Below are 27,197 nucleotides of genomic sequence, written 5' to 3'. Positions count from 1 at the left end.
CCCCCTCCTGCAACTATAATTTGGAATAGCTAAAAACTACTTAAAACACAAAAAAAGGTTTGTCAAACTTTTGTAAATCTTACATTTATATCAGTTTTAAAAAGAGATGATTACAATTGTTTTAGGCTTTTGGGGGTAGACTTTAAAGGTGTAAATTGATTAGAGTCCAGTGCTCCAATCTTCCATGACCACCAATACGTGCGTGTGTGCACATTGGTGTTATCAATGCCCATCCAGACACAGACATCACTCCAGATGGTTCTCTCATGCCGTTTCCATCAGTTAGCACCAACCCCACATAGTCACCACTATCTTGTGACTTGTACATTATAATTTTACCTGTTCTTGAACTTCATCTATAGAAGTGCACCATAAACAATGTACTCCTTCATGATATTTGTATAACTTCTACTCTGCAATACTTTAAAAAAAAAAGAATTCATTAAGCAATCAGGTTGGACTACTAACCCTTACACCTTTGGGACCAGTGAGTCCTGGACATCCTGGAGCGCCCTAGATCCAAGTGGAAAACAAAAGTAAACACCAAGACAATTATTTGGCACCCCCAAACCCCATAAATGAAAGGTCCGAGTTTTATTGACATCTCAAAGAGTTTTGCTCTTGTGATTATTTCATCGTTAACATGGTTCACTTACTTGCTTGTTTCATTGGAGCTAAAATATTTACCAGTAAGGACAGACAGAGAAAGTTTCATTCAAACCCTGGCTATTGAAAGTAAGGGTCTAACATTGGCATCATCTGGGAACTTGTTAGAAAAGCAGAATCTCAGGGCCCCCACCTCCCAGACCTATTGATTCAGATTCTGCATCTCAGCAAGGTGCAGTGATGATTCCTGTTCACATCAGTGTCTGACAAGTTCTGCTGTAAACCCGCCCTGGAGCCGCCAGCTGCTGGGGTCTGATAAGAATGAGCGACAGTTGCAAAGGTGGCTGAGCATGGCAGCCAATATTTCTGTGCGTGAGAAATACTTCATTAACAAAATGTACCTGCCATGCACAGATAAATACTCAGCCAGGCAAGGACTGCCTGAATCAGAGATAAGCTTGCTTTGGGCGCATACTGAGCACAGTTTTGAGGCCCTGGTTTCTTAGAAAATAATAGCCTTAAATGGATACTATTTTAACTAGACCACTGGGTGGGAAAGTTCCATTGTCCAAAAGCTGTTTTCATCATTCCTGAGAATTTCAGTATTTTTTATTTTTTTTTGGGGGGGGGAAAGGGGTTACAGAGTCTTCTGAGATTGGATGGTCAAGGCCACAGTCAGCCTTTCCTGGATGAGGTGAAATTCCTGGCTACATGACCATGCCCCCTTCTCTGCAGGTGAAATTCCTGGCTACATGACCATGCCCCCTTCTCTGCTATCTGTGTTTGCAGAAGGCAGAGGAGGGACTTGCAGGTTTCACTTCCCCATTGTAAATATTCTCATGCAAAACAATATTTAAAAGTAAGGTAGGAAGTTTATACGTTTGAAAAATCTTTTGGTCAGGTTTTGATATCTTTGTCTGCCTTGGATCAAATTATCTTGTGCGGCCACATCTACAAGCTGAACTTTAAAATATGAACTCCATGTCAACGTGGCACATGGTTTTTCTGAATTAGCTTTACAGAATCCTTGCACATCATTGAACTTTGAGCACCATATGTTCAGAACCTTCATTATAATGTATTGTTAGCATCATTAAAGAAATGCTGAGAGAAACAAGCAGAGTACAGAGAACAAAACGAAAAGGAAAGAGTTAGAATTTAGCTGATCTGATGTACAGAGTTGAAGTGGCCAATTCATTCTACCAGCGAAATGGAGGAAAATATGCGGTCACACCCGGGAGGGAGGCCACAGAATGTATCCAAATTCAGGCATAGAATGTCCAGAATCCAAATGACTTTTCCAAAATTAGGATCACAAGAAGGAGAAATGAAGAAACAACGCATACAGGGATAGACAGGAAATGGTGGAATTTTTGGAGAACAAGCCATCTTTGCATTTTTACTTGGAAACTACAGGTGTGGGTTTAGCTTCTTTGGTTAAGGAGGTTGATGCTGGCATTGTATAAAAGCAGCCACCTGTTGGCTGTGTAACCAGGACAAATTACTTAAGTGCTCTGAGTGTCGGTTTCCTCATCCATAAAATGGAGACAGTCATGAGAACTAGATTATGAGTCTCCATCATGATTTCTGGAACCACTGTGAAATGTAAATAAGATGTAGTCAGGAATATGCGGTCTAGTGCTGACAGAGAGTAAATTTTCAGTAAATATTGCCTTTGATGACCATGTCAATATCCTATAACAATATTTATGAAATTTAAAAAAACTGTGTGGAGATCAATTGTGATTGTCTTTCATAACTTACTGGTTAGTTCATAGTTTGCTGGAGACCAGCAGTCAGGGTTGTGACTGACTAATGTCCACGGCAGGAAAGAGCCATGAGCAATCTAGTAGTTATGAGTTCTTTAGCAAATCCTCCAGGGCACTGATTTAAGCAAAAGCCCTTTGTTTTATCACAGACTTTAGAATAAAAATGTGTGACCAGTGTGGCAGAGGGGTACAGATCAGACAAAGACACAGAAGTATCCATTGGCACTGGTCACTTGGAGTCATGGGTGATCTCTGCAAGAGTGTTGTCAGGAGAGAGGGGGGCCCAAGGCAATTATCACCTGCTGAGGAGCGAATGGAGATGAACTATAGCCAGCCTGGTTAGCTATTTTTTAAAGAAGTTTGACAGAAAGGAAAGACAGGGAAAGGATGGCAATCCTTTGGTCACTGTACCTGTAAGGTCTAGAGGATGTTTATATTAATATGGGGAAATATTGGTATGTTTAAGGACTGAAAGAGAAAGGCCAACATCAAAAGGAACATTAGAATATCCTAAGACAAAGGAGATATCTCTTGGAATAAGGTTATACTTGTAATTCCAGTGAGCAGGGTACAGTGTGTGTGTGTGTGTGTTGGGGGGGGAGGGGGTTGTTGGTCCTGAATGGAAGGTGAAAAGAACTCATCTTTCCATGTAGAAGAGAAGAAAGTAGGAGCTGACGCAGACGCAGAAGCTGTGTAGATTGGGAGGAGGAAGTTGAGTAGGGGATTTGAAGATAATAATGATCATTTGCGATGGTCTTCGGCGAGGATGCAGTTGTGAGGGTAAGCAGGAATTTGCCATCGGCTAAGATGTTGAATTCTCTCCATGTTCTCAGGAGCCCAGAGGGTAGGCATAAAGAAGGTGGGTAGGCTGAGTATTCCTCAACCTTGCAGGCTGATGTACCTTGGGTCCCTGTGGTCCAGGTGAGCCTTCAGGACCTGGGAATCCCTTCAGGCCAGGAGAACCAGGGGGTCCGGGAAGACCTTTCTCTCCCTATTAAAATGAAAACAAGAGGAGAAACACACAGAACAGAAACTCTTCAACAACATACACAGCCTTAACCATTGTTTTTCCCCCTTTATGACTTGATAACGTTTTTGCATATTTCCCCCCTTAGATGTAAACAAAAATCAGCCCTCAGCAGTGAGTGGATCAGTAACTGAAAAGCTGCCGGCTATTAGCATTGTCTATAGGCTTGGAAGTGCTGGCCCTTGATCTGTAAGAACTTTAGCCCAAATGGCAGAGGTAACTGAACAGGGAGAGAAAGAAAAATAAAATCCAGAATGAAGGGGAAACCCAATTAGAAAGATTGAGGTCAGTAGTGTGTTTGTTGAGAGATGGAGAGAGTGAGGACAAGGCGCAGGAATGCTGTTGGGAGTGTACATAACTGCTCTGTAGCTTGCAAAGAACAACATGCAGGCAGTGGGTCTTAGTTCTTTCTTGATTACAGAGGAATTCGTAATTCAATATGATATTTGTGCAAGAGATATGTCAAGGGTGGCATAAGTATCGGTGTGAGCTAAATAGTTTTTTTTTTAGAAAGGGTCAGATGACATGGGAAAGCCCCTAGTAATGAGTGAGTGTAAGTAATTTAGGCCCAATGTGTTACGTGGTTCTCTGCCAACAATGAATCTTCCCATGGAAGTACATCCCGGACTTACTCTTTAACAGTGAAGGCCACCAGTTAATTCGGTCAATTTAGTTACACAATTGGCAAATTATATTTTTAAAGAGAGAGTGAGAGACTGAGAGAGAGAGAGAGAGAGAGAGAGCATACACCCAATAAAAAGAGAAATAAAAGAATTTGCTAGACTCCTCTCAATACTCAAGTTCCTTCACACATCCTGGAATAGCATCTTGAACACAGTAGGGATTCAATACTGCTTCTAGAATATGAGAATGAATCATAGTTTCCGTCACGAATCTGAGTATAATAGCTTCTGGGAAAAAATCCTAAATCAACTACACATGAATTTTAAAATAATTTAAAATAAATATAATAATAGCTATTATAGTGATCATATAAATTATATGTAAATTATTTTATCTAGAGAGCTTAAAATATATTCTTTTCAAAATACTTTAAGCAGTCACCTTTCAATATTGTTAAGTAAATATTTAGTGTATCTGAGGAAAGGGTTTTGTGAACAAAGACACAACTTTAGTTCTGCCTCTGTCTTAATTATCACAGATTGCAAGTTAATGGAGCGAATTAATGAGATTTCACCGCATTCCCTCCTCCCCCAGCCCCCTTGAATTCTGCAACAGAGCCACTTCCCTCCTCTAAATGTTTGCCTCAAGTAGAGCGCTGCTACAGGATCCTTCCACCAGGGGGCGGGCCTGCATCAACGCCGAAGGACTTAAAATTTGAGCGCTTCAATGTTTAGTTTGTGTCTAAGTGAGTGAATTAAGTTATTTCCAGTTGTTCTCTCGTGGTTAGCAAACTTGTAAATAGGGTGTACATCAACTTTCCTTTTCTCTAACTTGCCATTTCTCCTTGACAGGCCAAGAGAGTTAAAAATCAATGCCTGTATTTACACAAGTTATCTGAAGCTCCTCTAAGACACCCCCGCCCCACCCCCGCCCGCACACTTTTTTTTTTTCAGGTTAACTTTTACATAGAATTACTTTAACATCGGATTTGAGGAATGGAAGAACACACTGCTGATCTTCCTGCCCTCAATGAAAGAAGAGTGTGAGCTCCAGGATGAGCTCCAAAGAGAAAAGAAGCCAAATTAAAGTTTTACTTTTACCTTCTCCCCTTTGGTCCCACTGCAGAAGCACTGGCCTTTGTCCGTGCAGACACAGCCCTAGGAAGAGGGAAAGAGAAAGGGTTTTGGGTGAAAACAGCTTAGTAAGTCCCAACTGACTGGGTAAAAGCAAACATAGTTTTCTATTCTTAGAGCGTTGAACACTGATCGTTAGAAGTGATGAGATGCTGTGGCCATTATCAATAGAAATAGAGTAGATAAGGGTGAAGCTGTTGCATATGGAAGAACTGTCAGGTGAATATACATCATTCTCATGGTATTTAAGAATTTTAAGAAATTTATTCATGGAAAAAAGCCAACTGTCCTTTTTTTTTTTTTAACAATATATAGTTGAACCATATGAAATTGCCATTGTTGTAGGTAGAATGTGGTCTGATATTGGCAAGTGTTCTAAGTTCAGCATAATGTACATGTATGTATTTGGGTATATTAATTGGTGGCATCTCCTGAGGTTGATTCTAAGGTTTTCTTTTCTTGAAATAATTCAAGACGGAGAAAAGATGATCAATACCCATGATGCGTCTTTAAAGAGAAAAACAAACTAATTCACTAATGCTAATATCAAAGTGTTCTTATTAAAAAACAAAAACTGAACTGTGAGTTTAGCAGCTCTTACCTCCCTAACTAGTCACTCTGACACACAATCCCAGCGTTCACACGTATGCACATGCCAATTCTGATGAAGGCCAGCAGAGGAACCAAAGAGAGATAATTTCATCTAGTGGATTTAAAATTTGTTTTCATACGCATTCTATGGTTACATATTTGTCTTTCTTCTTTGGGTTAATATTAACTTAAAATGTGTTCTCTTCCCTTACACTGCCTCCAACCGCTCAAAAAAAATTAACTGACAGCAGAGGCTGGGCAAGGGTAGGAGATGTGCTGACTGGGAAGAAAATTTTTAAAAAATTGCCTCAGGTAGTCCCAAAGTCCCAAAGTTGTGCAATCAAAATAAAAATATGCAAACAAAAAATCTTTAATTGAACATATTTCCTGAATATAGGGCAGTAGACTATGCTGTCATTTGAAAGAGGGAGTACATAGCAATTTCAGACATTCTTCATGTATCCTCACCACGTTTTCATACTAGTACATCATAATCTATGTGAATAGAGAGCAACTGATTGCAAAGAAAAGTCTGTATTTTCCCCAAGGTTTGGATAGTTGGTATTTTTTTTACCAGAGAGGAAGGGAAAGGGATATAGAGATAGAAACATCAATGTGGAGAGAGAGAGTCATTGATCAACTGCCTCCTGCACACCCCACACTGGGGATCGAGCCCACAATCTGGGCATGTGCCCTGACCAGGAATCAAACAGTGACCTCCTGGTTCATAGATTGTTTAGCCAAAAGATACAGCAGCTATATATATAATCCTCACCTGGATATATATTTTTTATTGATTTGAGAGAGAGAGGAACAGAGAGGGAGAAAGAGAAAGAGACATTGATGTGAGAAACTTTAGTCAGTTGCCTCCCGCACAATCCCTAACAGGGCATCGAACCCAAATCCCGATGTGCCCCCTGATCAGGAACAGAGACCCATGATTTTCAGAGTAAGTAACAACACTCTGACCATGACTTTCAGAGTAAGTAACAACACTCTGACCATGACTTTCAGAGTAAGTATTAACACTCTAACCAGCCAGGGCACAGTGACCATATTTTTATTTTCATTAATTTTAATTCACGTTTTTGGGCCCATTTGTGAAGTGCTATGAATATATTAATGAACTAAAACCCATTAATTACTATTTAATTGCTAAATCCATTAAAAACCAGTCTGGCCAAATGCCAATACTAAGAAGGCATAACTAATGGATATTTCTTAAGCAATATTTTTATTATTTTTCCTCTTCAAACAATAAAATACCTTTTCGTTTCCATCACGAAGAAATCATTTGTCTTGAACTGAAAGCTCGTAATAATGTTCTTATGTGTTAACCATTAACACATCAGGAAGTGACCAAGGTTATGGTGATGTTTTAGCACTTTTGCATATTTAACAGTTAAACTTTTGAAACTCATTCTTTTAACAGTCACATTCATTTTTTATGACAATAACCTTACTTTGAATGCAAAATAAACATTGATAGTGGAGAATTTTAAGAGGTTTTGAAATTCCAGAAATCACAGGTTTTTCATTTAAAGGCATCATGTACCACTGGGGTCTCAAACCAATATTTTATTAAGCAAATAAATTGTTTGTGTGCTCATGTAGGTCAGGTCTACAAAGGAGCTATCCCCAGGTTTCCAGCTACCTACCTTTTGAGCTCGGCATGTCAGCATTTTGAAAAACCCTAACTTAACTCTGGTGCCATGTAACATATAGAAATTTTTTGATATTTGCAACCATAGTAAAACAAAGACTTATATTTTTTATATTTATTTTATATATTTAAATGCCATTTAACAAAGAAAAATCAACCAAAAAAATGAGTTCGCGTGTCACCTTTGATACGCGTGTCATAGGTTCGCCATCACTGTACTAGAGCTTTGGGCAAATTACTTAATCCTTCCAAGCTACCTCATCTGTAAAAGAAGATGCTACGCTCTGTCTCAAGGTGTTTTTTGTGAAAAGGACTTGTGGTGCTGCCATAAGGCTCTGCAGAGCCAGTGCCCTGCACTGAGTATAATAGTCAATGGAGACTACCCTTCTCTCTTGTTTTGCTGCAATATCCTATGCCAAAGGACAGACATGCTACTGTGCAACCCTTCCTTCTGTCAGGTGGAACTAGCCGTGGTCTTCCCAGAATTTCCTCCTGAAGGGGGTTGGCTAGTGCCAGAGAGCTGGTCTTCATTCTAAGACCAATGGTAAGCAAACTGAGAAGTATTTTGGTTCAACTACAACTGCATTAACTACAGACATAATAGTACTCTTAGAGTAGATTAAATATATTAGTCAATTAAGCAAATATTATGTGTATATGAGCACACGCACACTTTGTTTGCTTAATATAATATTGGATTGAGACTCCAACAGTGCGTGATGCTTATAAATGAAAAGTGCCAATCAAATATATTTTACAAAGGCAGCAGGCAATTCCAGAAATGCTGGTCAGTTGTCTCTTGCACTTTTCTCTTTGTCTCAATTCCTGTTTTGCTCATGAAGGCCCATATATTGCCTGCAGGTCCATATGGCAGAGGGGTTAAGAGGAGACATCCTGGGCCTGAATCCCAGCTCTGCCAAGTCACCTGTGTGACTCTATGTGATCTCTAGTGCCTCAGTTTCTGCATCTGTGAAATGGGGTCAAATGGGTTAACACTGTTAAAGTACTTAGACAAGTACATATGATGTATACTGGAACAGACTCAGCCCAGAGATGGCACCATTGGGATCTGCCAATAAACCTTGGTAAACTCACCCTTCTCTTCCTAATTACATCTTTACTGTCTTGTCACTTCTTTACAAAAGATCTCAAAGCTCCCTGCTCTGGTCACTTCTTAGTGTCTTCATTCTCTTGTGAAGGCTCCCACACCCACGCAAAAATTTAATTAAAAAATGTGTGTGCTTTTCTCCTGTTAATCTGACTGTCGCTTTAATTTTCAGGTCAGCCAGGGACCCTAAGAGGATCGAGGAAAACTCTTTCCTCCCCCACAGCTGTTTCTGTGGGCTACCAACAGTGTGGGCTTTTACTAACTTATTAACTTAATATTGCTATTTTTAAATGCTCATGAGTTGAGGTTTATTATGTTTACTAGACTGCAGGTAGGAGCTGTGTCTGGCAGGCAGTAAAAAATTATCTTTTTATTCCTAAAACGAATAAAGGATCTAATTATGCACACACGTTTGTTTGTTTGTTTGTTTATAAATAGGCCAGAAACTAATTTTTGAATAATTTCAGATATTCCCTCTTTCTACTCTCAGAACAGCCCGTGACTAGTTTACACGCATTCTGCTGCCCTCTGTTCAATCTCTCCTCCCCCACGCCCAGCCCAGCCCAGCCCAGCCCAGCCCAGCCCAGCCCAGCCTGGGTTAGCATAAGGGGAAGTTGGCAACATTCAAAGTTGGTTCACACTCTACTTAGCAGGCCTGTTGATTTTGCAATATATTTACTGACCCTTTGCCCAGCCAATAGCCAGAGGCAAAAGTTTTTGTGTGTGAAAAGCATCAACCATGTGCGGGCAGCTGTGCCAGACAGAGTCCATGGGCTGTTCTTTGCCCTTCCACCCATATCTGCCTTAAATAATTGCCCCTGAGCCTTGACAACACGCCCTCCAGTAAAGAGGGATGCCATCCTTGTGCTTCTTTTTCAGTGGTCTCCTTCTTCCCCATCCTGAGCCCTGTCCCCATACTTGGATATCACAGAAATCTCTCTGCAACTGCCACTTCCTATCTTTCAACTGCTGTCCAGAGAGACACCCCCCAGTCTAGACATCTAACCCAGCTGCCTGTTTGTGATTTTCTGGATGACAGCAAGCATACAGATCATTGGTGCTGACTCAGAGGTCCCTGCTACATTTGGGAATGAACAATACGTTCAGGGAGTTTTACACATCTTCCATAATGCAGTAAGTGATATTTAAGTCTCTAATCAGCCAAAGTTAGTTGGGCTGTTAGTTGTTTATTTCTTGCCCTGATCAGTACCAAAATGATAGCGATAGTTAACATTTTCAGAGCACTGACTGAGCATCACCCATAAGACAAGACCACCTTTTCAAATGGAAGTCTTATTTAGATTCTAGAAAAGACTCTGATGTCACATGATTTGAAAATATGGACACTGCTTGAGTAGCCATATTATTCTGCATGCTAAGCAGAAGAAACAGGCTCACTTATATATGGAAGAGTTAAGCTAGAAAGAGAGTTGATTAAATACCTTTATTTGTGTCTGTTCCTTTTGAAAACCAGAATAAGATGATGGATAAAAAATAAAGAATAAAAAATGTATCAACCCAAAGATAAGGAAAACAGGTGAGAAGACTAAAACAGATAAAAAGTGCCAATTAACTTTTGGAAGATGGATGGCGATTGGAAGCTTTGTTATTGCTTTGGCACATTTTCTTTGTTCCAATAAAAGTAAGATATAAAAAGAGAAAATAGAAAATAAATAGATTCAAAAACAAGATAAGTGTTTCTGGGGAGCAAAATGCAATGGCAACAGAAAGCAGTGGGAGGGCTGATGCCTGAGAAGCTGGTCTAAGTCTGGCAGCCTACTGTGATACCTGGAGTTTGATTACTGTACAAAATGGGGAGCAGGAGCCAAGAGACACCATTTAATACTATAGTTGACCTTTAATGCAGGTGTTAGGGGCACTGACCCCTGTGCAATCAGAAATCTGCATATAACTTTTGACTCCCCCCAAACTTAACTACTGATGGTCTTCTGCTAAGCAAAAGCCATACTGATAACATAGAAGTCAATTAACATATATTTTGTAGCCCTAGCCGGTTTGGCTCACTGTATAGAGCGGCAGGGTCCCAGGTTCCATTCCTGTCAACAGCATGTACCTTGGTTGCAGGCACATTCCCAGTAGGAGGTGTGCAGGAGGCAGCTGATCGATGCTTCTCTCTCATCGATGTTTCCAACTCTCTATCCCTCTCCCTTCCTCTCTGTAAAAAATCAATAAAATATATATTTAAAAAACAACAACATATATTTTGTATGTTGTATGTATAACATACTGTATTCTCACAATAAATTAAGCTAAAGAAAATATCATTAAAGAAACACCAATTAGAAAGGATATATGCATCCCTATGTTCATAGCAGCACAATTCACCATAGCTAAGATTTGGAAACAGCCTAAGTGCCCATCAGCAGATGAGTGGATTAAAAAACTGTGGTACATCTACACAATAGAATACTATGCTGTGGTAAAAAAAGAAGGAGTTCTTACCATTTGCAACAGCATGGATGGAACTGGAGAGCATTATGCTAAGTGAAATAAGCCAGTCAGAGAAAGATAAATATCACATGATCTCACTCATTTATGGAATATAATGAACATAAACTGATGAACAAAAACAGATCCAGAGACAGAGAGGCATCGATCAGACAGTCAAACCTCAGAGGGAAGGTAGGGGAGGGTGGGTGCAAGGGGGAGAGATCAACCAAAGGACTTATAAGCAAGCATATCGGCCTAACCAATGGACACAGACAACAGGGAGTGAGGGCATGATTGGGGGGAATGGGGGGTAACATGGGGATAAGGACACATGTAATAACTTAATCAATAAAACATTTAAAGAAGAAAATGTCATTAAGAACATTATAAAGAAGAGAAAATATATTTACAATATTTATTGAAAAAAAATCCATGTATAAATGGACCTGTGCAGTTAAACTCATGTTGTTCAAGGGTCAACTGTATTTGGATTGGGGTCATGGAAGAGTCCCAACTTAGGCAGCTCCAAAAAGGGGGGCACAGGCAGAGGAGGAAGAGAAAGGAAACAACCGAAGTTGAAATACAGAGCTGTGGTAGCAAGCCTCTGAGGTGCTCCCCATAATCCCTTGTCCTGGGGTCCATGCCTTTGTATAGTCTCCTCCCACACTGGATCAGGGTTGGTCTGTATGACCAATAGAATAGGGCATTCATGATGCTATGTCACTTCTGAGACTAAGTCATAAAAAGACATGGTGATGTCCATTTTCTCTCTTGGATTACTTGCTCTGGGGAGCAACTGCATGTCAAGTCAAGGCCTTATGAAGAGGCCAAAGTCTTGAGGAGTTGAGCCCCCTGATAACAGTCCTGCAAATGAGCTATCTTGCAAGTTAACCTTCCAACCCTATCAAGCCTTAGGTGACCACTGCCCCAACCTTCAGCTTGACTGAAGCCCCTTGAGAGACCTTGAGACAGCACCACCCAGCTAAGCTGCTCCCAGATCCCTGACCCTCAGAAAATGTATGAGATAATACTAGTAAGTGTTTGCTGCTTTCAACTGCAAAATTTTGGGACAATTTTTTAGGCAGTAATAAATAATACAGGGGTCCACCTAAAATTAAAAATTTGATGAAAATGATGAAAGAGAAATTCAGGAGACTTTCCCAGAAAATAAAACAAAAGGAAAAGAGATAAACAATCAGGGGGAAAAAAGCCAAGAAGGTTTAGGGATCAGTCCAGGATGCCCAGTGTCTGACCAGCAGGAGTTTCTGAAAAACAACAGAGAGAGAGAAGAAAGGATAAAATTATCAAAGAAATAATAAATGAAAACATTTTTTAAAGTAAAAATGTCAAATGTTCAGATAAACAGAGTCCACTAAATGTCATCCTCTCATAAGTGCAGGCACCTGGGGCACGTTATCACAACATTCCAGAACCCTGGAGACAAAGATCCTAGAAGTAAGTAACAAAAGTCACATATAAAAGTAGTGTAATCAACATGGCCTTGGATGTGTCAAGTGTAATAATACCACAGGGAGATATGGCAGGAGGCCTTTAGAATTCTAAGGGAAATGGATCTTCAACTCAGACTTTACGCACCAACTGATCCAGTGTTTGAGGAAACACAGACATTTTCAGATATGTAATGAATCAAAGATATTACCTTACAGGCACCCATTCATAGAAAACCACTGGAAGATGTGCTCCACCAAAAGGGGAATTGGCCAAGAAAGGGAAGGACACGGTGTCCAGGAGAGACTCTAACTTGGGAAGTCTGTCTCAGGAGGACTGGTACAACTGACTCTGATTGGAGCCACGGTGTGGGGGCCGCCCCAGGATACCAAGAAAACAAGAAAATAGTCTGATGGATGTGACAGTAGAAAATTTAAAACTTCTGGAAAAACAGAAGTTTGTCTGGGAAATTCTACAAACATAAGTAGTAGTGGCTGCAGCCCCGGTGAGGCTGAGACGGCCCCGTTGAGGTTGAGACGGCCCCGGTGAGGTCAAGATGGCCCTGGTGGGGTCGAAACGGCCCCAGTGAGGTTGAAACGGCCCCCGTGAGGCTGGGATGGCCCCTGTGAGGCTGAAATGGTCCCTGTGAGGCTGGGACGACCTTTGTGAGGTGGGGACGGCCCCTGTGAAACTGAGATGGCCCCTGTGAGACTGAGACGGCCCCTGGGAAGCTGAGAAAAATACCGCATGAACTCACTCATTTATGGATAATAAGAAACATTATAGACTGGTGAACAAAAATGGATACAGAGGCAGAGCAGCATTGAGCAGACTGTTAAACTACAGTGGGAACCCTGGGGAGGGTTGAGGGGAGTAGGAGATCAACTGAAAGACTTATATGCATGCATATGAGAATAGCCGATGGACACAAGACACTGCGGGGTGGGGGAAGCTGGGGGAATGTCAAGGGGGAGAAAAAAGGAGACATGTGTAATACTCTTTGTAATACTTTAAGAAATAATAAAAAAGGAAAAAAAAGAAGTAGTGGCTGAGCAGTGAAAAAATTTTCATAAACACACACTAGTGATTTAACAAAAGTTAGGATATGAGCATGTTGGAAAGGTTTGAGAAAAAGGAGGGCAGTGGATCATGGAAAAGTCCTCAGCTATCAGAAGGCAAGTCAGTCAATAATACTAAATTGGGAAATAGCTTTATAAGCCTATTTTTTGTTTTTCAGAAATATGGAGGTCAATAATGGAAGAAACAGCTACAGGAGTTGAAAGTGGTTGCCTCTGTGGAGAGGAAGTTGGGAGAATGCAGCCAGGAGAGGAACTTTGTTTTTGTTCTAAGTCTTTAATAGTGCATGTATTTTATCATTACTTTTAGTATTTTATAGTATTTATTTTTATTTTTTTACTATCTGTCTACTTTACTTCACTAAAAATGAACAAGAAAAAATAAAGTTCATTTAGAACAACAAAAAAGAAAGTTCATTTCAAAAGCAGAAAATTTCCTCTTATTTTACATTTAAAGTCCTACAATTTATTATTTTCTCAAGTTCATCTGAAGTGACGCTTTCCTCCAATTTGGAAAACTACCAATTTCGTGTGGACTTCCTGGTAGAAAAAAGTACCGTGAGAATAAACATAGGAAAATTTTAAAGAAAAGATTCAGGCAGTTGATGAGAAAAACTTTACGCTGACAATTCTTTGCAGACCAAGGTAAAGCCCACAGGTTGCCTGACCTCTCACTTGCTATGCACTCTTCTGATGTCATAACTCAGAGAACATGAAGACTGCAGGAGGCCTTAGGGTTCATCTGTCTTATACTGATTCCGAGGTTGGTCCAGATTTTATGTGGAGCCCAAAACTTCTCATTTGCCCTTGGGCAGATGAGCTGCCTGCAGCTTGGTGAGACTGTGCAGATGTAAAAGCAGAGCCTCGCTGCATGTTAGCTCTCCTGCACAGAGCTTGGGCAGATTGGAGAACCAGGCCCAATAAGTCTGGGAGCTTTGTCTCAGGGGCGATCACTTTAGAGGAGAATAATATTTATGGCTGAATTGGGCTATGGCACAATTCCTGGCTGGGGTTGGTCACCACTATGAACCTATCTTCTCCCTTAGAAGGAGAGGACCATAGGTGCTGTCCAGTTCATGCTGATTGGAGCTGGACATAAGCCTGTAAATCACTAATATAACTTTAAATAATAAGAAGGCAATCTGATACCCTGAATTTGCTTTTTCAAATGCATGATAGAAATGTTTGGGATGTTTTTGCTGCATTTGGTTATGATTAACACACTTCTTTGATGACACCAGTTCAAATCAGATTGTAATTAAGAAAAATCTCCCTCTTTAGTTTCATGGCATTCTAATAGAAATAGAGGTTCTCAATGTTTAGTACCCATGAATTACCCGAAGCCCCTAGTGATCTTACTTTTTCCAGGAGCCCATGTCCAGGGAGTAGGTCAGAGGACCTAGAACCTGCATTTGAAAAGGAGATTCAGAATCTCCTTTGCATATCAAGCATTAATCAGGAACTAAGACTCCTCTAGAAAACTATTGTCCTAACTTCTGTGGTACAGTGAGAATAAATATAGAAGAGAAAAACACAATTTACAATTTGTGAAATAAAAAAACAATTTACTATTAAAAATAGAGGATAGCTGGGATTAATTATCAACCCCAAGTAAAATCCCCATTATGCCCCTTCTCTGATTAAAATCATTTCTTCATTCCCTATGGCCAGCAGTGTCAAGTCTAAACTCATCAACGTGGTGTAAGAGGCTTTCTGTATTCTGGTCCTCACTACTGACCCCACCTCAGAGGCCACTGGTCACCCCAAGCGCTCTTTCACATTCCTGTGCTTTTCCATGCGGCCCTTCTCTGGCCTGAATGCCCACTGCTCATTCCCCTTGCTCAACTTGTCTAAGTCCTGTCCCTCTTGGAGCAGTTCAAAGGTTCCCTCTTTCTGGAAGACCACTTTTCTAATCCTACAAGTAGTTAGTTGCTTTCTCATCTATTTTGTGCTAAGTGCTCTTACAACATATCCAATTGCATTGTAATTATTTGTTGACATGCAATTTTCTCCAAGACCCGACAAAAAGGACAGCTCGTGGAGTGGAGGGAAGGGGAGCAGTTCTCCCAGGTGGAAACTGTTCCCATAGGTGTGTCACATGACTTAATGGGCCTTCAGGGGTGGAGGGGTCCATATACATGGAAAGGTATAAAGAGTAATAGAACATATACCCCTGCATTTATCACCCAGGGTAGGAAAAAGCACATTACAAATACAGTGCAAGTCTTTAGTGTTGTCTCTCAATCTTCAGTGAAATTTGTTCTATAAAACTGCCTTATTCTGGCCCTGGCCGGTGTCGCTCAGTTTGTTGGGCATCATCTGTTCACCAAAAGGTTGCTAGTTAGATGCCCTGTCAGGGCACATGCCCTGGTTGCAGGCTTGATCCCCGGTAGGGGGCATGGAAAGTGGCAGCCCATTGATGTAATGCTCCCACATGGATGTTTCTCTCTCTCTCCTTCTCTCTTCCTTTCTCTCTAAAAGTCAATAAAAATATTGAAGAAAAAAAAGCTGCCTTATTCTGGGGAAACTGAACAAGCTGCACTCTGTCCTGCTCTGGTCCAGGCAGGGTCGAATCCTGTGGAAACTGAACTGTTGGTGAGATTCCGTCCTCAGCAAGTACAGGAAATCAGAAAGAAATACTCCAGGGAAGCTACATAAATCATCAGCAGAATTTGGATTTCCCATGGATTTGAGACGGCACTCAAAGAATTTCAAGTCATTTTAAACCACAAAGGACAGGGTATTCCCAGATAGCACTGGGGCTACAATTATAAAAAGGAGATGCTCAGTAAATGCCACGCATATGAAAAGATAGATTACATGGTACTACATGCATAAAGTTGGCAGTAGGTGTAATTTACACAATGATGTAAGACATATGATTTTTATTGAAGCAGCAAAAGGTTAACACTGAAACTGGGTAAATGCCAAGTACCATGCAATGCTTCATGGCACTGAAAACAGATTACAGAGAGATAAGCATATACATACAATGATGACAGCTGGAGTGAGACATCATACAAGAATAAATAGGAAAATGTAAGTTATGTCTCTGGAAAAACAAACATTTGGATACTTTAGACATTTTGATGATTGACTGAATTGTTCTTCTCATGCAGGTGACTAATACCAAGTAAATAAAATTTTAGGAGTAGACAAACGAGAAAGCCATGGGTGAATTCACCAGAGTCCTTGGGATTAGCAGTGGGAGGAAAAACCCACCAGTGGGCAGACTGTATTACTATAAATGGGAAGGACACTAAGATAAGAGCAGACGCATGAGCTGGACAGCACAGTAAGTGTTTTGAAAAGACAAAGATGAAAGAGGAATAATGAGTCAGAAGACAGAGGTTTCATCCTATGCTATTTCTTAGATGGGAATAGCATCCTTTTGTATTTTTACAAAAAATATGAGAAATGGAATTATTATTAATTCTTAATTTAGAACAAATTCTTAATTTTAGGATAAAAAATATATGTAGACAAAAATATGCTAATTTAGAATGCAAAGCAATTGAAATTCAGGTCTAAATTTTAAGCATTTTTGGAGCTCTCCGAGATGATTATATTTGCACACTTTCCTAATATTTGCTTTGCTTCTCTCTTAATATTGAAAATATTATTTAGTCGTTGCTAAATAGGGTTTGATTGTTCAGCTTGGATCCACAGAGCGGGCATGTAGATAGCCTGCTTCACTGTTAGTTTAGGAGGGAAGCTATAGAAAGAACAACAAAAGCACATTTAAATTAGTTTCTTAAGACAGAGATGTAATCAGTATCATGTCCTAATTTAAGAAAATGCAGTGTTTTTCATATCTTCTTTATTTTGGTAATCCTATAGATTTTATTTATTTTCAACTTATTATTTTATTTTTCCATCACCATTTATCCTCTCTAAGCCCTCTTCTACCTCCATCCCCACCCCCACAATCACTACACTGTCATGACATCTTTTTAAAATCTGTGATTGCATTTTAGAAACCATAAAAGGGGGTTTAGCTATTCTGGAAAGTTTGAATTCAACATGATTACATATACTATATATACTGAGTGACCAGATTATTATGACCACCCCATCAGTACTTCGTTGGGCCACCTTTCGCCTTCAGTACTGTGGCGATTCTTCTTGGCATTGACTCCAGGAAGTGTTGAAAGGTGATGTGAGGAATCTGACACCAGGCCTGATGAATAGTACTGTCCAGTTCTGTGAAATTTGATGGTTGTGGAACCAGCTCCCTGATGGCTCCTTTAACTTAGTCCCACAAATGCTCAATTGGATTGAGATCTGGTGATTGTGGGGGCCACCTAAGCAAGGTAAAGTCTCCCTCATGTTCTTGAAACCACTCCTGCACAATACGAGCACTGTGGCATGGCGCTTTGTCTTGTTGGAAGAAGCCATCTCCATTGGGATACACCATCAACATGACAGGATGAACTTGATCAGCAATGATACTTAGGTATGTTGTGCTATTCAGACGTTGTTCCACACGAATTAAAGGGCCCAAATCATGCCAGGAAAACGTGCCCCAAACCATAACACTGCCCCCACCAGCTTGAAGCGTTGTACTCATGCATGTGGGGTGCATGCTTTCATGCTGTTTCCGCCAAAGTCTCACTCTGCCACCTGCATGATGCAACTGGAAACGTGATTCATCAGACCACATGACTTTTTTCCAATGCTCGACTGTCCAATCCTTGTGTTCCTGTGCAAATTGGAGACGTTTTATCTTGGTAACTGCAGACAGCAAAGGTGTTCGAACAGGCCTTCGGCTTCCATATCCCATACTATGTAGTGTACGGCTAATTTGCCTGCAAACGTCAAGTGGTCATAATAATCTGGCCACTCATAATAACATATATTCTATGTCCAAAGGCTGTTAAATCATGTTGTTTACCCATATCTTCAGGAAAAAATCACTTCTACTGTCGTGGTAAACAACCTGCTTCCCTATTTATAATGGTCTGGCCCTCTAGCAACTTCAGCGCGAAATTATAGCTAATTTGCCTACAAACGTCAGGTGGTCATAATAATCTGGCCACTCAGTCTATATGCAGACCTGTCACAGTCCTTTAATAAGACTGGCAGTCAGGGCTAATGAGAGCAGCAGTGTTATGGGCTGTGCTACAAGTGATTAGATAATGTTGATAATCCATCACGTTCAGATATTTCAAGATACTAACTCTGGGAGTTCCCTTGTGCAGTTGAATGGTGAATGTGAATATCACAGCAATGCCCAGAGTGTCCTCGGCCCTCCAGCAAGCATGGTCTTGTTTGCAGAAACATTCTGCAAGGTGGAACCAGCAAAGCCAGGAATGCCCAAAATGATATTTAACTTTCAGGCCTCCACATTTTAATATTTTATCTAAAAAAAAACAGCTTAGGTCTCATCAGATGGTGTTCAGGACTCTTTATGAACACATTTTTCTTGCACAGTTACCTCTACTATTGAATTCATTTGCTGAAACCATAAATTTCATTTCTGAATCCGCATGGCAAACTGCTAGATGACACATTGATAATTCTCACTATTTACAGCTTCCCTGGAAAAATGCAGAAAGACCCCTAAGTTAACCATCGTACAGTGATGATATACCCAAACATTTTTTTTCTGTCTGATATCAGCTTTTTCTATAGCTCAAATCTATCAACTGGTTATTGGTACAAACATCCAAATAAAACAGGGGTATAGCTAAGAAAGCATTGTGGCTAAAATCAAGACAAGCTATTGCAAATGTTTAAAAATAGCAAATATGCATTCAGAATGCACACACCTGCTACTTAATGAAGAACAACTTACAAACTGCTTAGAAAAGGAGCAAAATGAGACTTATTAAAAGAGTCTCATTTGGATCCAGGGCTGTTGGGGACACATGAAATGTTCTACAAAGTACAATTTCCAGATAACTGAAGTTTAAGCCTAAAAGTGCCCAAACTTTGCTCATCTGTCATTATAGTATCCACTCCTCGGTCTTTGTAAATAGGTTTTAAGGGACATAATCCTCCATATCTGAATACTGTTGCTGTCACTGTCAATATGTTTGCACCCTAATGGATTCTTGGCACATACTGATGATTAAGAAATATTTGTCGAGTGATGTTATTGCTTGTATAGTGATACTTGCATCGATAGCATTCGATTGCAGGATGGCATATGCTTTTAATTGTTAAATATGCTTTCTTTTGAGGGAGGCTTTTTTTGTGGTATTAGTATTCTGCCCTTCCTTCTTTCTATTGTTGGTTTCTTGCCCATAGATGGCTGTACCTCTTCCCACATTTCTAATTGTTTCATATACGCTATTAATTAAGAAATCAGGTAACTAGAGTTTGGTAGAATTGCTTGTAAATTCAGAATAAAGAGACTCTGGGTAAGGTCTGAAGGCCTCAACTATATAAGTTCAAGAGCTTTGTATTATTGTCCTGGATTTTGATTATTGAGATTGCAAGGGGGCGTTAAATAGTAAATAAATATTTCAATAAAATATAAAGTCATATCTTAAACACCTTCTTATTTTAAAAAAACTTCTGGTTATGGTAAAATATACGTAACATAAAATTCACTATCTTTACCATTTTTAAGTGTATAGTTCGGTAGTGTTAAGTACATTTGCATTAAATTATTTTCATCTTGCAAAATTGGAATTCTGTACCCATGAAATAACTCCCCTTCTCACCTCCTCTCAGCCCCTGACAATCCCCATTCTTTCTGTCTTTATGAATTGGATGACTCTAGGTGTTCGATATAATTGGACTCATTCACTGTTTGTCTTTTGTGACTGGCTTATTTCACTTAGCATAATGTCCTCAAGGTTCATCGATGCTGTCACATATAAACATCCTCTTATTTGTTTTTTCATAATTAAAGTGCTAATATGAAGAGTAATACAAACATCTACCACTGAAATCCAAGGTCATGAAATATATACCTCTACATATGATGCTAGGAAAAAATGAGGGAGTATAAATCTGATCTTAAAACAAACAAGATTTCATCAGGGGTTGCTTACATACATTATGGCATGTCAATACAGCCAGACATTTTACCTGGGAGAGAAGATATGACATTAAGTAAAGAACAAAGCTTGCTGAACAATGTGGTCATATTTTTTTTATGAAACATAAATGTATATACATGGAAATTCAGGAATTATATACACAGAATGGTTAAAAATGATTACGTCTGAGAGTGAGTGTATGGTGCTTTTTATATTTGACTTTTTACTTCCTTAAATTGTTTTAAACTTTTTGCACACACATTACTTCATAGTCAGGAAAAATCAACAGTTTTCATTTTTTTTTAAATAAAAGGAAATGGTGATGATTATGAGGGAATGGTAGGCTATTAACCTATCCACAAAAAAATAAAAATAAAAATTCATTGCTGAGAAAAGTATAGGTTTTAAGTTAGGTTTATGTTGGTTTCTCATTTCAATCCTACATTCTAAGCCAATTAAATCAACAAAAATTCTAATATAAGCCTCAGACATTCAAGAATGAATCAGTCTAAAAACAAATATTTTCAGGTACACTTTTCATTTTTGTGAAGTAGTCCTTAGGTAAGGATGTGATAAGAAAGTTCTTAAAGCAGACGCCCAGACTATAAGCCCTATGAGTTTATAAGAAGGCTCTTCAGAATATGGGGCACTAAATAAATGAGAAGGGGGCTAACAATACCTGTGACCACGTTTCAGGTATTGTTCAAAGGACTTAGCAGTAAGTCTCAAGTTCTCCACATACAAATCTTGGAAATGTTTTTTACTTACATAGCCAGTGCCTATAATTCACAATGAACAGGTATTTGAAGAATGGAAAGCCAGTTGTACGCCCAGAGATAGCATTGGGCTATAAAGTGTTTTTATAGGCTCTGGTTTAAGAAATACAAAATGAAAAAAGACACAATTCTGGATGCACTCTATAGTGATCTGGATTCAGAACAAGAAACAGAGAAAAGGTGATGATGCTGAATTGTCATAAATATGACACTTTCTTTGAAATGTACAACAAACAAACAATATATGTCTAAATCAGAGAAGACACACATGATAAAATCCCATCATAGGGGAATTCTCTAACAGAATATTGGAAATATTAATGGCATGTCTAATATGTTCAGAACTTTAATAGACTTGAGTTTAAAGATGCTCTATGAATAACTCGACATACCATTTAATTTTTAGATGAAAAAAGTATTAATTATATTAAATATATATTTTAATAACCCTGCTTTTTTTCCAGTGTGTATATAATCTGTATTTTACTAGATTATAACAAATTTTCACCTGATTACTATTCCTAATTTTGTGATTTGGTACATAAAATTCCCTAAATCATATATATTTTTCTCATTATGTGAAAAAATAAAATGAACTAGACTCCAATTTAGTTAAGCCATTTTCAGAATTGACTCTCAAATTATCTATATGACATGGAGTCAGCTTCTGTCTAGGAACATCTGTTGTTGCTTCTAAAATGCAATCAGAATCTTTGTGACATTGGGCTGTAACTCTATAGTCACAAGCCTCTTATCACACAAAAGGCAGGAACAAGAGTTTACATCTCTTAGGTGTGGTTTAGAGCAGTGACAGAAATACAGCCAGAGGGCAAATCTGGTCCACCGCCTGTTTTTATCTGGTTCTTGAGCAAGAATAGTTTTACGTCTGTCTTTAGATGTAAAGACTACCAGCCTTTCCAGAAATAAGGTTGTTCAAATTGTTGAAGACATTGCCTCTTGACCCACAAAGCCTCAAGTATTTGCTGTCTGACTCTTCAGAACAAGTTTGCTAACCCTTGGCATAGACAGCAAGAAGACTTGAGCTGTTTTTCAGACTGGGTGATCTTGGACTGTTTAAGGACCCTATCTGGGTCTCCGTCCTCTTATACCATATGAGATCTCTTGTAGTTTAATTCTAGTTTGTGTTTATGCTATTTAGGACATCCTTCACAAGCCTAATGTGCACAGCAGGAAGAGACTAGCACTGCAAACCTTGACTTTCTTTGGAGGAAGACAGCTGGGTCAGGATGAAAGGAAGTAATTACGGTGTTTACAAATTTCTAAATGTCAAAACAAAAAGTCTGACCAAAACAAGATTGTTTATGAATGGCAAGGCTATTCTGAATGAGTTGAGAACCCTTTCTAGTGGAAGGGTCTTGAGTTTTCCTTTAAATGGGCTTATAGTCTCCAAACACATAAGGGCAATGTTGTTTTAGATTCTGAAACCTCTCAACTTCTTTCACCAGGAACCTACAAGTTGTGGATGTTCACCCCACACTATGGACTGACATCTGAGCCCCCAGAGTGAGAGCTGAGAATGTTCTTTTAGCAGTAAGACAAGAGCAGCATGTACTGGGGATGACCAAGAGCCACAAAGAGTGAGAAGCATCATTTCAAATATAGATAGAAGTTTAGTAGGACCTTAATAGCCAAAACAGATCCAAAAAAAATAACCAGGGAGGGAACGTGCCATTCTAGATTTCAAGACTTATGGAAAGCTATAATAACGAAGACACTGTGGTGTGGATGTAGAGATGGACAAACAGACTAATGGAACAACATGGAGAACTTAGAAATAGACCAGCCATATATGGAAACCTTATATAGGAAAGAGTCAGCACTGCACATCCCGGGGGAAAGGAGACATTGTTCAGTAAATGGTTCTGGTCCATTGGTCATCCACAGAGGAAACAATGCAAAGCTTCTCTGACTCACACCTTCCAAGGATCAGTACCAAACAGACTAAAGACTCAAATGGGAAAAAATTTTTTTTTTAACTTTTAGAAGGAAATTTCAGAGTACATCTCTATGACCTTGGGGTAGGGAAGGATATCTTATCTAATAAAAGACAAAAAGGGTAATTAACTGTACCTCTGCTACACTTCCCATTGGTTAATTAGGGCAATATGCAAATTAACTTCCAACAAAGATGGTGGTTAATTTGCATATGTAGGCACAATGAAGGGAGGCGAAAGGGGAAGAACGGAAGAACAGTGATTAGAAACCCAGGCAGCAGGCTAGAGCTGCGAGGGTGCCGCCCTGCCTGCGTCCCGGTGGTCGCCATGGCAATCGGAGGGAGAGAGAGCCGCATAGGGATCGGAGAGCTGGGGCGCAGGCGAGGCGGCACCCCGGCACCCCAGCACCTGACATGCAAAGGTCAGGGATGAAATGACTTTTCCCAACCACATCTGCAAATATCCTGGGGAAGGCATCACTGAAGAGTTCACAACAACTCTCTTACTTGGCAAGGAAGAAAACAGTTGGCAACGGAAACAATCCCTTACATCAAAGTTAAGGTCCCTCTGAGTAAAAAAGAATATTTCCAACGTAAAGGAGGGAGCAGGCAAAAATAATAGGTTCTCATGACTTCCACTGAAGTTTGAGCATATGACAGAGTCAAAACGAACAGACAAATTAAAACAGACAGTGGACATTCAAATGACCCGAATCAACTGTCACTGTTTGTTCCAATAGCAGCAATGCTTATGTGATAATATAGTTTAACAAACATACAAAACAAGTCACATGATAAGAGAGGTTCAGCTTCTAAAGTACTAAATTGAATATGTTCTTTAAAAATTCTCATGTCCTCCCCTTTGACTATAATTCTTAATTTTCCAATCAGAAAATCACCCCAGGTGATCCAGTAACATGTAGAACTCCAGTAACCTAACTTATTTAAAAAGCAAACATCCCAACCATTTTTAAAATATTTAAATTGATATTTTAGGGTTAAAATTATAGAAGATATTTAGATCCAAATATATTTTCTGAATAGAAAATATTTCAGTTTTTGATTTTAAAAAAGTAAACATAAAAAATATATAAGTGACACATTTTCCCAAGGAACTCTGAATTAGTACCTTTCCCTCTTTCTTCAAATTAAGAGAATCCACAGAGTTCCCTATACTGCACAAGTTTTAATGAAAGAAAATAAGACTTTCTAAGAGTATCAAATACATGTTTTCTTATTTACAAACATATATACTCTTCTCTCCCTTTCTCTCTCTTTAAAATATATTCTTACTGATTCAGAGAGGAAGGAAGAGGGAGAGAGATAGAAACATCAATGATGAGAGAGAATCATTGATCAGCTGCCTCCTACATGCCCTGAACTGGAGATCAAGCCCACAACCCGGGCATGTGGCCTGACCTGGAATCAAACTGTGACTTCCTGGTTTATGGGTTGATGCTAAACCACTGAGTCACACCGGCCGGGCTCAATTCTTATTTATAAATTCATTCCAAGGACACACACAGCTTGAAAAGCTTTGGAAGTAGTTTCAAAGAAACTAGCTTTTAAGTAACAAGAAAACAGTTATAGAAGAAAGTTTAAATTAAAAGAAAATATTGTTTTAATTTATTCAAGAGTGGGAACATCCTCCATGAAAATGTGTACCTTGACTGTGGATGGGTGGGTGGCCTTATCACACCTTAGGAATTCAAATGCTTTTTACAATGAAAAGAAAGAGAGTTTCATCTCATTTCTCTCCCAAGGTAGATGTCTGTCAATAGAAGGTGGACATCAATAAAAGGAGGAACTTGCACAATCAATCCAGAAAGTCAGCAATCAATGAATAATCCAGAACCGAGTATTTATCTCCTCTGCATCACACCCTCCCTCCCAGCCAGTGAGCAAGGTAATTACTTTCAAGTCAAACTAAGTGCCCCCCAGTCACAGTGGCCCATTGCTGACATACAAAGCATACAAATAATTCTCACTCTGGCATAAAAGTGACAACTTTCTTGAAAGAAAAGCAGATGCTGTAAATTTCTCAAAGTCTTCCTGAAACATTTTTAAAGTAATTTTCACTTCTTTAGAAAAAATGCATACATGGCAAACCATCTGTAATAAAAGGCCCATTCTATAAAATTTTACCTGGTCGTACTCATATCTGCAATCATAACCATATTTACAGACAAATATATTTATACTAATAAAGAGTAATATGCTAATTAGACTGGGAGACCTTCCAGGAAACCTTCCAGATGTTCTTCTGGACAAAGCCATGGTGGCGGGGCTGAGATAGAGGCGGTTAGAGGCCAAGAGTGGAGGGCAGTTGTGGGTGATCAGGCTGGTGGGGGGCGGGGCCATTGGGGGTAAGCATACCAGCAGGGGGGCCAGTTGGGGGCAAGCAGGCCATCAGTGGGGGTCAGTTGGAGGTGATCAGGACAGCAGGAGGGCAGTTTGGAGTGAGTAGGCCAGCAGGGGGACAGTTGGGGATGAGCAGGCCAGTGGGGAGGGAAGGTAGGGGCGAGCAGGCCAGCAGGGGGGGCAGTTTGGGGTGATCAGGCTGGCAGGGGAGCATTTGGGGGCAAGCAGGCCGGCAGTGGGGGGGGGGGCAGTTGGGGGTGAGCAGGCCAGCAGGCAGAGTGGTTAGAGGCAATCAGGCAGGCAGGCAGGCAGATGAGTGGTTAGGAGCCAGCAGTCCCGGATTGCGAGAGGGATGTCCGACTGCTCATTTAGTGCCAATCACTGTAAACTGGCAGTAGGACATCCTTCGAGGGGTCCCAAATTGGAGAGGGTGCAGGCCAGGCTGAGGAACATACCCTCCCCTGTGCACGAATTTCGTGCACCGGGCCACTAGTCTATATATATAAAAGCCTAAGTGACCAAATGAGTGAACGACCCGTAGACAGGTAGCTATGATGTGCACTGACCACCAGGGGAAAGATGTTCAACACAGGAGCTTCCCCCTGGTAGTCAGTGTGCTCCCACAGCAGGAGTGCTGCTCAGCTGACCAACCCGTCCTGGTGGCCCACCAGCCCTGCGGCAGCCACTCACTCCCTCAGTAGTCTTGCAGGTCCAATCTTGAGAGAATGGGCCAGGCACCAACGGACTGGCACTGCCCGAATGATTCTGACAGTGCCACCAGCCTCCTGGAAGTTGGCCTCGGGCACCGCAGACACTTCCCCTCCCTAGATGCTCCACAAGGAAGAAACTATGTAAAAGTGGCCGCCAGGTGGCTCCCGACAACTGGTGCAAACATCAGCTGGACAGATCAGGATCCCAAGTTGGCAAGGGCATCCCACTGCCCACCAGGCGGGCCGATTGGGTCCTGGGCCCTACCCACACCCGCCCCCCCCCCCCCCCCCTCGGGATGGGTGCCAGCTGCAGGGCTCATGGCTGGCGAGTGCCGCTGCAGTAATGTGAGCCTCTCCCGCTCAGGACTGATTGGGCATGAGCCCGGGGAAGGCGCAGCAGGGCCGGGATGAGGGGGAGTGGCAGGCAGGATCGGCAGGTGGCGTTGGACTGCTGGTTTCGGCCCAATCCCCGCAGGCCATGCCAAGGCACCCCACTGGTGCACAAATTCGTGCACTGGGCCTCTAGTCTTAAATAAGATGTAAAAGCATAGATTATAAATGAAAAGTTTAATAAATTCTACCATATTAAAATGAAAACAATTGTGTTTCTCAAAAGAGATCATAAAGAGAATGAAGAGGTAAGTCATAAACTGTGATATGATATGTGCAACACACACACAGCCAACAAAGAATTTCTTTTAAGAATCGAAAAGAAAAAGACACGATGGGCAAGTGATATGACCAGTCATGTTACAGAAGTGGGAACACAAACAGCCTGTTAACATGTACAAGCATGTTCAATGCCATTATTAATCAGGTATGACTTTCCACACAACATTTTGGCAAAAACTAAAAGTGGGTCCCCAGTTGTGCAAAAATTAAGTCTGACAGCACCAAATGTTGGTAA

At 40.4% G+C, this 27,197-nt stretch overlaps 1 protein-coding gene across 3 annotated transcripts in view; it reads right to left on the bottom strand.

The window, feature by feature from the left end:
* COL4A3 (collagen type IV alpha 3 chain) overlaps nt 1-27,197 on the bottom strand; it is a 120,652-nt gene that overhangs the window by 61,044 nt on the left and 32,411 nt on the right. For all 3 annotated transcript variants that reach the window (XM_070422270.1, XM_070422269.1, XM_070422271.1), the window contains exons 2-4: nt 5,127-5,183; nt 3,277-3,366; nt 469-513 (exon numbers count right to left, since the gene is read on the bottom strand). In XM_070422270.1, coding sequence (XP_070278371.1) covers nt 469-513; nt 3,277-3,366; nt 5,127-5,183 — 192 coding nt within the window. The remainder of the gene's footprint in view (nt 1-468; nt 514-3,276; nt 3,367-5,126; nt 5,184-27,197) is intronic.

This window comes from Myotis yumanensis, unplaced genomic scaffold (assembly GCF_028538775.1).
Source record: "Myotis yumanensis isolate MYYU_CA2020_CCGP unplaced genomic scaffold, mMyoYum1.0.hap1 SCAF_8, whole genome shotgun sequence".
Classification (NCBI taxonomy): domain Eukaryota; kingdom Metazoa; phylum Chordata; class Mammalia; order Chiroptera; family Vespertilionidae; genus Myotis; species Myotis yumanensis.
The sequence above is the reverse complement of the archived record's forward strand: the minus strand, read 5'-3'. Positions and strand labels throughout refer to the sequence as shown.